Here is a 16835-nt window from a genome sequence, read left to right as displayed (position 1 = left end):
CAGCCCTGTCCTCCTAACCCTTCGGTTGACATTGTGTCTGCACTTCCTGTTTTGTGCTTTTATTTTAGAAATACTCACGAGTGGAGGCTGGCAGCAAGCACACTCCTTATGTAGATCCATTCATAAGGGAATATATGAACAGCACAGCAAATTGAGGCTTCTTTGTGCCGATGAGTGGCATAAAGTCACATGGAAATGTATTTGCAGAGGTGGACTAGCCCTCTGTGTATGCACTCAGGGTTTGGCCTATAAACATAAAAGGAGCTAGAAAGGACACAATAAATGGTGATAGCAGTAGGCGCATGAATTAGGTGTCCGTATTTACAGCAGCAATCCTCAGTCACAACATTTCTGTGTAGCTACTGTGCAGCGCTTTCATGTCCATGGAGCGCCAGCGAGGAAAAACGCTCAAGGCCGAGGAATATCTGGAGCCGTGTCAGAAACTGTGCACGATTTATAGAAAAGAAAGGACTGGTGGAAGGTTCAAGGTTACTTTATTTGTACCCGAAGGTAGATTTGTTTTGCTGTGAGATAAAGTTAAAACATCCAATATCCATTTAAAACCAGTGGAGGTGCGAGGATTGTGATAGCTCGGATGTTTGTTAAAGCTTTTCAGTGAAACTACCCTTCAGTTCAGGCTGGATGATGGGGAATGACATTGACAGGTAACTGTGGAGTTGATCTTTACGGGGCTGGCTGGAGGTGGAGGGGCCGGGATTATCATCTATATCTATATAACCTCTCTGTTGTTCCTGATGGCACAACACAAAACCATGCTGAAGATCATTCCCAAGATCTGGAATCACACACAATGTTGGAACAGGTTGAAGCTTGAAGCATCCTCACAGACTGCTTCTTATGAAGTACGCAGTTTTAATTTAGATTAAGGACTTCTCACCATCACTCCTGCCACACCAATCCCAACGTATCCAAGAACATGAAGCTTCTCGTTGAAGAAGTTGGATATCGCGGTGAGACAATCCTAAAACAGCAGTTAGTGTTCATGTTATTATTACAGGTGCGATAAACGATCCAGCAGTGAATTCATTTATTCATTTTACAGCATGTTGTCTTTAAAAGAAAAAGAAAAACAGGGATATACTGCCACCATGTGGTTATAACGTCTAACAACAGGTGCAAGGGGGGGGGGGGTTCACCTGGGTATCATCTGGCATATCTGCACAAAGTGTGTCGGACGTGTCGGATGCAGAACCTCCACAACAGTTCAGCTGCACATGGAAAAAGCAAATGGAATAATAAACTGTTCCTGATGAATTAGGGGAACGAGTGATGACAGGTTTGACTCACGGTTTCATGGTAAACGAGTGCGACAGCGGTCCCATTTGAACTGGAGATGTCACTGACGGAGCTGCTATAAAACTTTTGGACCTCTTCAATAATCTGATTTGATGAAATACAACCACAAATATAGATTTTATTTCTTTTTTGTAAGATATTACAATAGAATTAAACAACCTATCACTCTGGTGTTGTACCTGCTCCTTGTTTATGAAGCCAAACACACCGGCAGCAATCTCTGCTGCAAAGATGATCACGAGGCAAGCAAAAAACTGCAGAAAAGAGAAGACGCTGTCGTTAAATATTGTCTTCTAGTGATTTGGCGTCAATGAAAGCACTTCTGATTATTAATGTATTTAACTTGTACTAATTTATTAAAACAGACCGGAAAGTTATTTAAATAGTGCATAAAGTGAAATATGTGAAATATTTCCATATTCCATTAAGTCCATTCCATATTTTTAAGCACTTTAACCCACCGATGCCAGAAGACACTGAGACTCCCGAACAGCCCCGAAACACCCAAAGAATCCAACGATCATCATTAACCCGCCTGCACCAAGAAGAATGTACACAGCTGTGGAGACAAAAAGCCAGGTCGATTAATGCTTTCAATTGTGTCACGTTTTTACCATCATAAAAAGAACAATGCACAAAACGTGACAATAATAAACACAAAAGTCTAAACCCAGTCTGTGCAGTTCACAGACTGAACTGAGGATCTAACTTGTCTCGCGTCGTTGTTGGAGCAGTGATGTGTGACGACCAGCAGCAGACAGGGGGAGGTGGACGTTCCTTCCAGGGGCTTAAACCCCCCCCGAGTCGCATCCCACGTCCCTCCTACTTCATCACCTTGGCTTTACATTCGGTGAGCCATGAGTCGCAGACGAGAACACTGAATCTCTCAGCTTTGAATTGGTGTCAAATGTTTCCCGGTGTCGCTGATAATAATCATGCCTGTATTTTGTACATGGAATAAGTTTGCTATACCAACCGTGCACTATTGTTATTTGTGCATTAACACTTCCATCGGGTGAAGCAGGAAAACAGACCATCTGCTCCATGTGAAGGCAAATTAAATTTTCATTTAGGCCGACTGCCCCCCCCCCCCCAGGCCTGGATAGCATCACCTGCTCCTCCTGCTCCCAGCCCTCGCTACTGAGCCCTTTAACGCTGTAACCACACACCAGACCTCTCTGAGGTCCATGCTCAGCAATTTAATTAATCCACATGGGGAAGATTGCAAAGCTATTGTTTTGCTGCCGTTGGGCACAAGGAAGGCAAAGATGCGGTGAATGGATTGCTGGTGGGGCGAGGGAGGCGCTGCTTTCAAGAGAGGAGAGCGAGCAATGGAAAACAGAGTGGGCCAAGAAAGCTTCTGGTGTGTGTACAAAGAGTCGACACTGAACGGATCTTGGCTGGTGATACTTTCCATCCACTTAATCACAGGCTTAATGGTGATGTCAAGGAAGATCTCCATGGCTGCTGATGGCAGCGGGCAATTTCCAGCGATGCACATTGTTGTGTGTAAACAGCTCACTCTCAGGTTTCTGGACTCGTGAGTGGCAGCCATGACAGAATGGGCAGTGATTTTCCCCATGGTGAATCCCGGCACTTTTTCCTTCTCATGGTATCCCGTGCCGAGGCCGTGCTCAGGAAGCTCCTGGTGATATTTGTTTTGTTGCTAAGGCGACTGATCCTCCGCAGACTCCTGCAGATATTTAGATGAATGATAATTCCTTTAATCTGCCGCAGTTGGTTCCGTCTAACGACGAGGGCTGCTGCAGAACCTGCAGAAGCACCATCGCTGTAGTGCTGTTCTGATGGCTTTATTGATACTTGGACATTTACAATCAATGGAAACCCTTCGACATACAGTGTGTCATCATGAGATGAGCATACTACCGTATATATATATTTTGCATGTAAAACCTTCATGTACAATTCAATCGTTCAATTTTATTTTCAAGTGCGGAATAATCACGCAATCGTGGTGTCCAGCCACAGTTTACAGAACACTAGACATAATTGACCTGCAAATGTAAAAACGTCAAAAATAAATAAAAAATACAGAGTGAAGCCTTATAAAACGCTGTGATAATGTCAATATTTATAATATTTGCACGTCAACTCAAGCCAAAAAAGAAGAACTGCAGTAGCGTACATATAGACAGCTGTTAGACAAATAGCGTCTTAAATATACTGTCGGCTCATTAATGACTTGCATTCTTCCTCCGACCCGCTTACTGAATTTACCGTCTGAAGCATCATGTTTGTTTCAAGGGTGTAGCATATACTGCGCTAGAATGACTAGAGGGGCTCTTCGGGATAGATTTGCCACCTGCCTCGCCCAACCTTCTACTTCTTGTGTCCTCAGGGAGACAGGCCGCCGCCACCACAGAAGCACAGCAGAGAGCAGATGAAGTGAAGTCACCACCATTTCAGGCTCCAAAGGGGAATAAGAATAGGCTTCATTCTCAGCATCTGCTCCCACGCAGAGGGAGAGACAACGGGGCCCATTGTGTGAAAGTTGCTGCACTGCACACTGAAGGGAGTTAGTCTGCTATAAATGCACATTTAAATCACACACTGCATATTTTATTCTGAGCTCCGCAAAGGAACTCCAAATTCACCACATGGATCAAAAGCCCCCTTTGGATTGCAGCGATGGGGCAGAGCTGGTAATTAATCTGAGAGAGGCGCTGATCTACTTGTCTCTGTTTGAGCATCTCTGATTGGTCAGTTTGCGTTAACGTTAACAAGGGTCTGTTCCCTCATTAGCACAGTGCATCTTAAAACCTGATGCAATCAGCCATTCAAATCTGCTACCGGTGTGAGCAGGATGGAATCTGAATTCATGAACAACATTTACATGAAACTATCTTTTGGACGGTCAGGTTTGATTCATCAAGATGTCAAAGTGCTATTTTCTCCTCCACTTTCTTGGCCTGTGACTGGAGGCCACACCTACCTATGAAGAAGGTGTCGGGGGCTTCATCTCCCGTCAGAAGTTCCACTGTTTCCACGTCGAACCTCAGCCAAAGTCCCACGGCCAGCACCAACAGGCCCGACAGCTGAGACGGGACAAATAACACGATCAATGACTGGTCCGATCCCTTCAGCAGAGAAGCAACGCAATCATTTTTAGGATTTAAGTGGCGATGGAGCTTTCCCAGGGATCCCTTCGCACCCCAACAAGGTTTCTCCTTTGGCTCTGCTTGTCATTAAGATTCATGAGAGGACGCAAGTGTGTCTTTGTCTTGTCGCAAACAGAGACACTTGATGCTCACAATCTGTGTCAAAGTTTCAGACTTGCTTAGACGCTCAAACTGAAATGTGTGTGTGTGTATACTGTGTGTTCCTGTCTGTTGCTGCAGGATTGTCACACCTTTTGTATACATGTACACATATACATGTTATCAGGCTTCTATACAACAATAAAAAGGGATTTAAATGAATGCTGCCTGTCAAGGTCAGACTTTCTGATAGGAAACATGAGGTGAGCAGTTTTACAATAATTGCTGACTGTGAGCATCCATTGTTTCAGAAACAGAATATTTCAATTCAAGGTCACAATTTAAGGCTTTACAATTGAAGTGAGGGTCGTATTCATCATCAGGCATCAATAGCATCAATAAATCACCTCCCACGGTGCATTTCAGCCGCAGGCTGTGCCAGCCTCAGGGTATCTTGGTGATGTAACCCACACCCGGCATTTGTCGCCTGTTTGGCTCTGCACCCCAAAATGACAGCGTGCTGTAACGCCCCTTTTGGCTCAGACCACAGCAGTTTAGTTTCAGTCCTGAAGCTCCAAAAACAAAAAGGATGCTGTGTGGGGGTGACTCCAGTGATCATCTCACAGATGAAAGATGAGTCCATTCAGCCATTTAAATATCGTTTAGCAGTCAAACATTAGTGTCCAACGTTGACTCTAGGACAGCAGCTAGCGACTTTTTGTGATTGTATTTTTTTTTTTAACTTATGCAATAATTTTTTTCTTTTTGTTTTCTGGAATGAAAAATGTCAAGCACCACTGAGCTTCAGTTTGTTGTCAAGACTTTTTTAATTTGCCGCTTGACTTTAAATATATTCTTTTGTGTTTTTGATTGTTTTTCAGATCGAATAACTATATGATTAGATATAAACCTATGTTGAGACATTATTTAACAAAAACATGGGGGGATAAATTATGTACCGGGGGAGGCAGGGGACATCGAGTCCGAGTGGACTATGTTTCGTGCCTCCATTGTTGAAGCGGCCGATCGGTGCTGTGGCCGTAAGGTGGTCGGTGCCTGTCGTGGCGGCAATCCCAAGACCTCTTGGTGGACACCGGTGGTGAGGGATGCCGTCAAGCTGAAGAAGGAGTCCTACCAGGTCCTTTTGGCCTGTGGGACTCCGGAGGCAGCTGACAGGTACCGACAGACCAAGCGGAGTGCAGCTACCGCGGTTGCTGAGGCAAAAACCCGGGCATGGGAGGAGTTCGGTGAGACCATGGAAAACGACTTCCGGACGGCTTCGAAGAGGTTCTGGGCCACCATCCGGCATCTCAGGAGGGGGAAGCAGTGCACGGTCAACACTGTGTATGGTGGGGATGGTGCGCTGCTGACCTCGACTCGAGACGTCGTAGATCGGTGGAGGGACTACTTTGAAGACCTCCTCAATCCCACCGACATGCCTTCCAGTGAGGAAGCAGGGCCTGGGGACTCGGGGGTGAGCTCCTCTATCTCTGGGGCCGAGGTTGCCGAGGTAGTCAAAAAGCTCCTCGGTGGCAGGGCCCCGGGGGTGGATGAGATCCGCCCGGAGTCCCTTAAGGCTCTGGATGTTGTAGGGCTGTCATGGTTGACACGACTCTGCAACATTGCATGGACATCGGGGGCAGTGCCTCTGGATTGGCAGACCGGGGTGGTGGTCCCTCTTTATAAGAAGGGGGACCGGAGGGTGTGTTCCAACTACAGAGGGATCACACTCCTCAGCCTCCCTGGTAAGGTCTATTCAGGGGTACTGGAGAGGAGGGTCCGCCGGATAGTCGAACCTCGGATTCAGGAGGAGCAATGTGGTTTTCGTCCTGGCCGTGGAACTGTGGACCAGCTCTACACCCTCGGCAGGGTCCTTGAGGGTGCATGGGAGTTTGCCCAACCAGTCCACATGTGTTTTGTGGATTTGGAGAAGGCATTCGACCGTGTCCCTCGGGGAGTCCTGTGGGGGGTGCTCCGGGAGTATGGGGTGTCGGACCCCCTCATACGGGGTGTCCGCTCCCTATATGACCGGTGCCAGAGCTTGGTCCGCATTGCTGGCAATAAGTCGGACCTATTTCCAGTGCGGGTTGGACTCCGCCAGGGCTGCCCTTTGTCACCGATTCTGTTCCTAACTTTTATGGACAGAATTTCTAGGTGCAGCCAGGGCGTTGAGGGGGTTCGGTTTGGTGACCTCAGGATTGGATCGCTGCTGTTTGCAGACGATGTGATCCTGTTGGCTTCATCAGGCCGTGCCCTCCAGCTCTCACTGGATCGGTTCGCAGCCGCATGTGAAGCGGCCGGGATGAGAATCAGCACCTCCAAATCCGAGGCCATGGTTCTCAGTCGGAAAAGGGTGGAGTGCACCCTCCAGGTCGGGGAGGAGATCCTGCCCCAAGTGGAGGAGTTTAAGTACCTCGGGGTCATGTTCACGCGTGAGGGAAGAATGGAGCGAGAGATCGACAGACGGATCGGTGCAGCGTCTGCAGTGATGCGGACTCTGCACAGATCCGTCATGGTGAAGAGAGAGCTGAGCCGAAAGGCGAAGCTCTCGATTTACCGGTCGATCTTCGTTCCTACCCTCACCTATGGTCACGAGCTTTGGGTAGTGACCGAAAGAACGAGATCCCGGGTACAAGCGGCTGAAATGAGCTTCCTCCGTAGGGTGGCTGGGCTCTCCCTTAGAGATAGGGTGAGAAGCTCAGTCATCCGGGAGGAGCTCGGAGTAGAGCCGCTGCTCCTCCGCGTTGAGAGGAGCCAGATGAGGTGGCTCGGACATCTATTCAGGATGCCTCCTGAACGCCTCCCTGGTGAGGTGTTCAGGGCACGTCCCACCGGGAGGAGACCACGGGGAAGACCCAGGACACGCTGGAGAGACTATGTCTCTCGGCTGGCCTGGGAACGCCTCGGGATCCCCCCGGAAGAGCTAGAAGAAGTGGCCGGGGAGAGGGAAGTCTGGGTTTCCCTGCTTAGGCTGTTGCCCCCGCGACCCGGCCCCGGATAAGCGGAAGAAAATGGATGGATGGATGGATAAATTATTCTTTCTTTTAGCCCGGATTCCTTCCTCTAGTTTTTTTATTTTCAGCATGCGAGTCAGACACCTCAATGGGTTCACAACCGAGCTGCAGTGGAAAGATGATTAAATGTACGAAAGAACAAAAACAAATCAGATACAAAAACATGTTGCAAGACTTTCATCATGGGATTTACTTTAACCTCTTTTTTGGGGGCTCTTAAATTCCAAATAATGGAGACTTTTAAAGTGAAGAATCCTTATTTCATTTGTGAGACATCTAAGGAAACTCACTCCGAAACCATGCTGACCAAGGAAATATTTCTAAACAAAAAAAAAGGGATAACTGACAGGATGTCAGATTATAAATGACAGAAACAGAGACGTGCAGCAGGAAAGTCTCTCACAGCGCCACGCCAAGTCACGGGCGAGGATCCCACCAGTGGGTGTGTCGGAAAAGTAGCAGCACACACTGCAGTTTGTGCTGCAGGATGACCACAGCGCATCAAAACCATCAATCACACGAGCGTAAAGGGGTTAGTGGCACTCCCTAGTTATTAAAGACATCCAATCTAAGAGGTGCTGGTGCTTTATAATGGACTTAAGTCAAGATGAGACAACTGGCCCGGTTTGGTGGGGAGATAAACAAATAACAGGTTTAATGAAATATGCATATTTTATGTGGAGCAGATCATTAAATAGTCACCAGTTTGCTGGAATAACATGTACAGTGAGAAGGTGGTACCTATGGATGCTGTTTCCATGTGAACCGAGCGCGCGCGGACTCACCCAGAAGATGAAGTTAAAAGCGAAAAGCAGGTATTTCACGCACTTCATCGCGCCCTGCACTTTTCCCATGATAGATCTCCGATCTGGCACGTTTTGCGCAGTTGCAAATCCTCCAGTTTCGTCAGACGTCATCCACCATCGGCCGACGACGACATGCAGCGCTAAATCCAAACGCGCACGAGCCGCGCGGGCGCGCTTGCCTTGTCCCGCCCATCCGCGTGTGCACGTGAGCCGAGGTATACGCAAACGTGCCGGGGACCAGTCAGTGACGTCACTTGCATGTTATGATGATACTCTGAATGTCCTCCTTGTCCAATCCTCATTCTCTGCATGCTTTGACTGCTGCGTTCGTCCACTCAGTGCTCGCTCGCCGGTCAGGGACGCTTTTGAACCTGCACAGCAGGATTTCCCATACCCCTGATGTGCAGTGTTTATTATGGAAACACATGAATGTGTGCTCTGCAGGCATGCACGTAAAATCACCGACCGGCACGGTGACGAGAACTTGTGCCTATACCTCAGTGTTTTTGAAACGAGTGTGGAAGTAAATCCCTACTCCAGTAGACAGTTCATTCTCTAAATGTTTTAGTTATTACTTTATTCTAAAACGTCTTGAAAGCCCCAAACACATTCTCCAATGCCTTGCAGAATCTGCAACCTCAACACCAGTTATGAGCCCTGCTCTGATTACAGCTGATGTTCTGCAGCTTCTGCAACCACTTGTGTCGTTACAGTGTGGTGTGCAGCTGTCCCTTATTGATCCAGTTTGGATGGTCTGTACTCTGTAGCATCATGCTGAAGGGCACGGCCACTGGTAGCTTCTTTCTTTGGTCCTTTCAGCGTATTGCAGCAGGGATCTGTTCAAGCCTACTTTCAGGAAAAGGGTCAGAAGTCCCCTCTCCCCTGTTAAGCTGTAGCTGAGAGACAGCCACCTTCTAGGGCTTCTAGGGAAAGAGGTACCTTAAAGTGTTTATTTGTAATGTGTGTGTGTGGGGGGGGGGGGGGGGTATTTCTACTATGCTTTAATTAACTATTTTATTATTTACCTTTCATTATCTATTGCAAGATCTATTGATCTTGGATATTATGATCATTTGTGCATGCAAGATAAGAAGCATCCGCTGGCTCTGGAGAATACTGTGTGTCTGGTAGCCTAAGAGGTATATTCACTGTACTGAATCCTAAAAGGATATTAGACTCAAGGGTTCTAATTAAAGATGAAAATGTGTTTGCCTTTGATTGTAAATGTAAAATCGCTACAGGTGGCTAAGAACAGAAGCCTTGTAGGCGCGATGTAATTACGAGTTACAAAGGATTCGTCAACATTATGCAATGCATGTAAAACCTTCATGTACAATTCAATCGTTCAATTATATTTTATATAATAAAAGCATCTTGTTTTTTTATTTGTATATGTAAAGATAACATTTGCACATGAGACCTACATGGAGACATCATGATTTCTTAGATAACTATTTGCATTATATGTGTGTGCATGCACAGCCTCGCGTTGAGCTGCTCGGTTCCGTGATTGAATTGATTCATCAAAGCTCTTCTTTCTTCCCTGCAGGCTGGAGGGGGTCAGCTTGTGGGCTCAAGCACCAACTCTGACAGTCACGCTTCTCATGCTTGTGCTTGCCTTTGTTTTGCTCCAGTGATGTGGGAGGGAAACAGCGACCCCATTTTTCTGAGATGGATCACAAGACTTATCACGTCACTGCCTGATGATGATGATGAATATATTTATTAGATAGAATGTTAGCGTACAAGTACAGTCACACAGTAGAATGTATTACAGTACGAATAAAGTCAAACATCCTGTCTAAGAGGAGCATTTCAAAAAAGCCCTTGCGGTCTTGTTTCCGTTGAAAGTCCTTAGTACATAAATCATCGACATTTAACAGTACAATTTTCGCAATACAAATAAAAATAAAACCAATATTTAATTACTCAATTTATGCAAAATAACATTAAAAAATAAGTAAAATAAAAATAATTTTACACCACGGATGCAAACTTACAATAAATCACACCACAGATGTAAAATGACAATGAATGACAATAAATTACATAAATTACAATAAATTACCAAGACACTTAATATGTGCAACATAGGTGGACAACCTCCTCTGTGAATCACACGGCAACTGCAGCATGTCACCGGATACATTTAATTAAGTGACAATGAGGATTTTAAAAATGCAGATTTGTTTTAGCACTTTATGTGAAAGAGATTCTGGCTTGAGCGGAGAACTTGCAGAAGGTATAACCCCTTTGTATCCCATGCCTTTTTTTGTGTCTTTGTTATATGCAGTTTAACTAGCAAGACACCATAAATGACTTAAAAACATGCACTTAATGTGTCTCCTCTTCATTCGGCAGTTCAACAGTTTCAATGGTGTGACTTCTCTCCAGTTCTTTACATCCAGTGACCATCGATCCACCTCATCACACCTGGATGTCCAACCGTTCTCTTCATTGCATCGCTACAACAGTGTGAGGGCTGCATCCGACATCCGAGCAGCTTCACCTTCACTTTTAAAATATGACTTTAAAGCAGGGCGTGCTCCACCCGACTCGCTTCCATCTTTATGATGTACATACATGGAATGATGTGCATTATTCAGTCAGAATTAAGCCTCATATATAGGTTACCTGTTTGTTTATTGTTTCAGGTATTTGTTTTGCGTTCTCTTTTCATCATCAGTAGGTTTTTCTCATATTTCCATCATTCAGTATAATAGCTTTCACTGAACTCAAGACAGAAGGAAAACGTGGCTGATCGTTTTAAACTTGCTGTAGCAGCTACTTTTTACATATTACGTACTTTAATCCATAATCAAGACAATTTATACATGAGTTTATGTATTATAACATCAGTAATTCTAAAGGAAATCTCCATGTAACAAACCAGACTTGTTCCTCCTCTGATGGTTGTGTTCAATTAATTTAAAGTACACAGTGGCAACAGGTCAGGTCCAGGCATTGGCTCCTTTATGGATGTTAGTGACTCCTGAGGAGTTTTATTGTCCTGGTGGTTTCGGTCCTTTGTTGGGTCTTTGTAGTATAGTATTTGTAGTATTTGTAGTATGTGGACTCTACCAGTCAGTTAGAATTGAACAAGCCTCTTAGATGAAATGTGAAATGTCTTCAACCAAACTTAAACAGGTCCAGTTGACATTTATTTTTGCTCTTCTTGAGTCTGGGAAGTACAACTACACTCTGGCAGCTGTGTTAGACTTTATGGCAGGGGTCCCCAAACTACGGCCCGCGGGCCGGATCCGGCCCATTTCCACATTTGGCCTGGCCCCCTGAACAATACCAGAGACCCAAAATAGAATTGACTTATTTTCCTTTCCATACAACATGAGTAGCCTCCCTTTTATTTGGGACAATTTTAATGCTGGTCACATACGGCCAGAAAGTTAATGTTCCGGTGCTCTGTAATATCAACGTATTACATAGTAATTACTTTGTAATAACAGGGCAAGTTTCCTCACCTCCACGGTGGCATAGTTGGCAGCATTGTCGAGGGGGGCAAAATGGCCCTGGTATCGAATCCCACTACGGGAATGAGATGGAGCGGGGGCAACAGGGTAGGTCCAGGGCACACCTGAGCGGAGTGGAGCAGACCAGTGGTCCAGTTCACTCCGCCCAGGCAAGGCCCTAGGCCCACCCTGCCACCCCTGCTCCACCCCCACTCCCACAGTTGGATGCGAACCCAGTTCCTCTGGCAGTAGACCGGTAACCCCACCGACTACGCCACCATATAGGTGAGGAAACTTGAGGTATTCTCAGACCACAGCGTGTTTTTGTGTTGTACTGTGTTGTTATGTTGTGCTTTTTCCTTTTGTGTTATGTGGAGTGGGCGTGTCTCCGACCAGGTGACGTCGTACTGGATTCAAAACCAGTGCCTCTGGTCTAAAGTCAATAATGCTACTGTCTATTTATCCTAATGCTTGACAGGATAACATCTGGGTGGTGTAGTGGGTAGTGCACTTGACTCCCTGCTAGAGGATCCTGGGCTCGAAACCAAGGCGTGCAGCATTTGGGTTTTTTACAAGAATTTGAGGTTTGTTGTTTGCTCCTCTGCAGCTGTATTGGATCAGCTGATTGATCCAGTCGTTCTTCTCTGCACTTCGTGATAATGCTGGAGAGAGACTGAGTTTGGGTGTGAGAGGCATTGCGTGTGTGACACTCGATTCATGTCACTGTGTGTAGTTGTGATGGTGAGATGAACCCTAAACTACAGCCTGCCTCCACATTCGGCCCCTAAATGTTTAGGCACCCCAGCCATCATCACACTTTTCCTACAAACTGGCCCCGGCCCTCCACCAGACAAGGGAAAAGTTATGTGGCCCTCACAGGAAAAAGATTGGGGACCCCTGCTTTATGGCTTATAAGCGGTACCATTTTTTCCTTTGTTGAAGTTAGACGGAAAAAAAAAAAACTTTATAAAACTAGATGAATATATAATAGTATGATCAAAACTATAGAAAATATCTGTAATTTGTATATATTATAATGCAAATGCATGCACTTGCACGTATATTTAGATTTTGAAGAAGAAACCTTTATTCAAAGTGGTTTAACATAAACAACGTTTAAAGTCACTTAATAAGAACGGCGTCTGCTTTCAAGCGAACATGAATTCAGCTCAAAGTTTCATGTGGGTCTTCAGTCTATACCCCCCATTCATTATGAAGTACCTCAAACGCACGACCGGAAGTTCTGGCATGAATTATTTTGTAGGCATGTTCCTCCCTATGACCGCCAGATGGAGGTGTTGCATTTCATTCAGAGGGACGCGCTTCGGACATGAATCAGTCTGAACAAAAGGCCTCAGCCATAAATCCAACAAGTTTCCTCTGACAAATGGTATTTAAAGATAGATAATCTCAATTGGGAATACTTTCCAAGAGAAATAATCTCAAACATAACTCTTTAGTTTCTGTTTCCACTTCCACAAGCTTTCTTAATTCACATGTTATTTTAAATGTCACTTTAAATGTCACAAACTAATCTGGCACTGACTTAATGCCCAGAGTGCAGCTTGCTGTGTGTTGATGACACTGAAATGTCATCACGCAAGGAAAATGGCAAGTCATGATATTATCAACTGGAGCTGGCCCCATCGTGAATCATCGTCAGACTTGTTTCTGTTTATGTCTTTTCTCATTTGTTTTTATGTCTACTGTAAAAGGGAGAGCAGGAGGAAAATACAACGCAAAGCCAAACACCAAATTACTGGCAGTAAAATGAAGCCATATGCATTTTCTCTTCTCCTTTTTTCTGTCTAAGCAAAATAAATAAATAAGTCTTGGTCTCAAAAGAGTTATCCAGTCTTTGCTGCAGGAATGACAAACTTACCACAGTATAATGTATGGAAGTGTTTAATAAATAACAATATATATATATGTATATATACATATATATATATTTTAAAAAATAGCACTTTAGCAAATGTTTGCTTGTTACAGACCTGGGTTAAATTGTGACAACATTTTGGGTTGCACCAGTCAACTTGGATTGACTGTTATCTGCTATAGGACAACGTAATTTGTGGCAGAACAATACTGTGATTAGTTTGATTGCATGATTGTGGTGGAGCTTAAGAGTGGTTTAAAGTTTGATGAGCATGTCTGTGTGTGATCCTGCCATGCGTAGTCTTCAATGTCGCCATGACTTACGGCTCAGCACACACACACACGCTACGTTGATGCGTATGAGCCGCCATGCCACCAGGTTCTTAAATGAAGTCAGGGCTCGTACAAAAGTGTGTGAGTTGGTGCAGTAAGAGTTCCAGTGCCTTGCGTCGATCCCCAAACAGCCAGAGCTGCCCGAGCGGGCGCTGTGGCACGTTGTCTCAAAGAAGTACTGCTTCTTGTTGACGTTGTTGATGTTCACATCTGGAAGCACCGTCACCTCGTTGCCCGAGATGTCCGTGGCTTTGGTCTTGTTGCCCACCCAGACGCTGATGCTCTCACATACAGAGTAAACCCCTCGGTGCTGAGGCTGCCCGGCTCGCCTGCGCGTCCTCCTGCCGCTTTCCTGCGACTCTGCCGGCTCGGCATCGGGGGGCTGAGGGCTGAAGAGAACCCTGGGCGAGAGGTAGCGGCGCTTGGTGAAGAGCTTGGGGTCCACTGTGGGGATCGAGCTGGGGATGCTGCCCGGACACTGTTGCTGTGCTGCTCCTCCGATGGCGGCAGCAGCCTGGGCACTGAGCAGGAGGAACAGCCCCAGCATGGACGACCTCATGGGCTCGCGACCTTCAGGCGTAAACAGCAGCAGAAGCACGGTTAATCCAGATGTGCATGGCAAGTTGAACTGTATTTCACTAAATGAAATGAAAAAAAAAAAGTACACTCAAGCTCAAACAAATTATGGATACCTTCGAATCGAGGTACGGAATAGAACAATACATTATCTACATATATTTTTTTAATAATGAAAATTATTTTTTAAAGCATCAGCCTAGTGTTTCGTTACTCCAAGCTATTCATTCTCAGCATTAAGTAGATGTTGAACATTGAAATTAAGTAAATAGTTTCTTAGAGAGGTGCACGTTTACCCCATGCCCAGAATCTATACTCATTGGATTGTAAGATATTTATACATAGTTCTGCACATACAACTTTATGCGCCTGATTAACTTGTATTAACTTCCAATTATATTCTGGTACTCATGTAACTCGAGGCCGATTGTTGAGTTCAGGTTCAGATTATATGACAATCATTATGTTTAAAGCAGAAACGCTTTTCCTGTGCATTAAAAATGAATAAATGAATAAATAAATAAAACATCAGCGTACTTGTGGCAACATTTTAGTGCAAACGACTGCAGTGTCTATGTCAGGGCCGTAGTTTGTACTGTCCCGTTTAAGAATCAACACCATAGAATAAGACTGAGGCAGCGACAGGTGATCTGCAATCAAGAAGATTTAGCATAATCGGCTGCAAAACAAGGCAGTCAGGGATTGATTTTGTTGTTGTCGTTCCTCCATGCACCATCTATGTTGTAATCATAGGAGATCCATACGAGTCTGCATTTGTTAATCAGCAGGATCACAAGAAGAACTGGACAGATTTCAACAAACTGTGTTGAAGGATGCTAATGGGACAGGAAAGGTCCCATTTAATGTTGCCGATAATTTGTTTATCCAACTTTCTTTAACATTGTGAGAAAAGTTTCTAGATTTTTTGTTATTGTTTGTTTGTTTGTTCATTTTATTCCAAAGATATCAGAGCTCAGGTTCAACAAAATCCTCACTGCACTTACATTAAACATGAAGGGGGAAAAAAACAGATCTGTCTCTACAAGCAGGGATGAAGAGCGGAGCTTCCTAAGGAGTGTAGGGAATTACATACGGAACTAGATCTTGAACTTAAGAAGACAACGTTGTGACATCCATTATGTTTGACACCAGTCACTTTCAATCACCCTGTGATCTCCCCAAACCCCAACGCAACATTTGTCTTCACCGGCATGCACACACACTGGCGGGCTGCGCACTGTATATTTAAAACACGGCGAGTGGGAGTCACAGGCATGTTTACACCTGTGGCGGCGGCTGTGCCAGCGGGCGCTGTCAGGTAGGTCTATGATATGCAGTGTTTGCCTCAGGTGTCAGGCTGGATTCCTGCACATTAAAGTTGTTGGCACAGCAAATCAAAAGAGACCTGTATCAAAGAACACACTGCGAGCTATGATTACACCGATAAATGACTGTGGGGGTCTGGTCAAGCTAAGGTTTGTCCGCCCGCACACATCGCCTCGCAAAGATGACAGATTTAGGCTGCACAGAAGTCGATTTTACAGTCGGGAGCAGGAAACAGAGCTGCCGTGTTTAGCTGTGGAGGAAAAGGCCGATTAAGAGACAAACAGCTCTCTGATGGAAACACCTCTTTTGCAAAAGGAAGTAAAATTCTCAAATTTGCGACAAAGACAAAATTAACGATGGCATTATAGACAAGGGCCACATGGTGGCCCAAAGCAAAGCGTTGAATCTTTAGAACCTGAAACAAGATGCGACTGATCTCGCCCGTTCTTCATGCTGCTGCATTCAGATGACATTTTTGGGCACCTTAATTCTTCTAAAAGCCACCCTCCCTTTGTCTTTTTTTTTACCTTTTCAGTGTCTCCTCATGAACTGTGGCACCTCGGTGACTTCTAGTGGACGTGGCTAAAAATGGACGTATGCTGTTGGGCTGCCATCAGGCCCGGTGGCCCCCATCCAAGCACGCCTTTGCCCTTGTCTGCCTCCACTCTGTATCCCTGTTGAGAAACAAGCGGAGAACGTGTCTCGTAAAAAACACTGTAAACACATTCTTTGCAAGACTGTGACAGGAAGAGGACGTTAATGTTATTCCCGCTCAGCAGATCCTCAACTATACTGAACATACTTTAATACAGCAGCAGACCAGCATACAAAAGTACATACAGAAGTATACATAATCTATAACGGAACCATGCAGCTGACGTTGTCCGTGCACTCGACCCC

The 16835-nt window shown here is 45.3% G+C and overlaps 2 protein-coding genes across 2 annotated transcripts; both read right to left on the bottom strand.

Annotated features, from left to right (window-relative positions):
- Positions 1–599: 599 nt before the first annotated feature.
- LOC137914941 (tetraspanin-2-like) lies at positions 600–8495 on the bottom strand. The gene is made up of 8 exons (XM_068758428.1): positions 8335–8495; positions 4271–4373; positions 1779–1876; positions 1497–1571; positions 1309–1401; positions 1158–1229; positions 899–982; positions 600–796 (listed from the first exon to the last, which is right to left on the bottom strand). The coding sequence occupies exons 1-8, from the start codon at positions 8464–8466 to the stop codon at positions 731–733; spliced, it is 723 nt and encodes a 240-aa protein (XP_068614529.1). The 5' UTR covers positions 8467–8495; the 3' UTR covers positions 600–730.
- A 5509-nt stretch (positions 8496–14004) lies between these two features.
- LOC137914939 (nerve growth factor-like) lies at positions 14005–14592 on the bottom strand. Its single transcript, XM_068758426.1, has one exon. It carries the CDS (start codon positions 14590–14592, stop codon positions 14005–14007), a length of 588 nt encoding a protein of 195 aa, XP_068614527.1.
- Between the last annotated feature and the right edge of the window lie 2243 nt (positions 14593–16835).

Source organism: Brachionichthys hirsutus, unplaced genomic scaffold (genome assembly GCF_040956055.1).
Source record: "Brachionichthys hirsutus isolate HB-005 unplaced genomic scaffold, CSIRO-AGI_Bhir_v1 contig_832, whole genome shotgun sequence".
Classification (NCBI taxonomy): Eukaryota; Metazoa; Chordata; class Actinopteri; order Lophiiformes; family Brachionichthyidae; genus Brachionichthys; species Brachionichthys hirsutus.
Note: the sequence above shows the minus strand (reverse complement) of the source record. Positions and strands in the feature narration are given on the sequence as shown.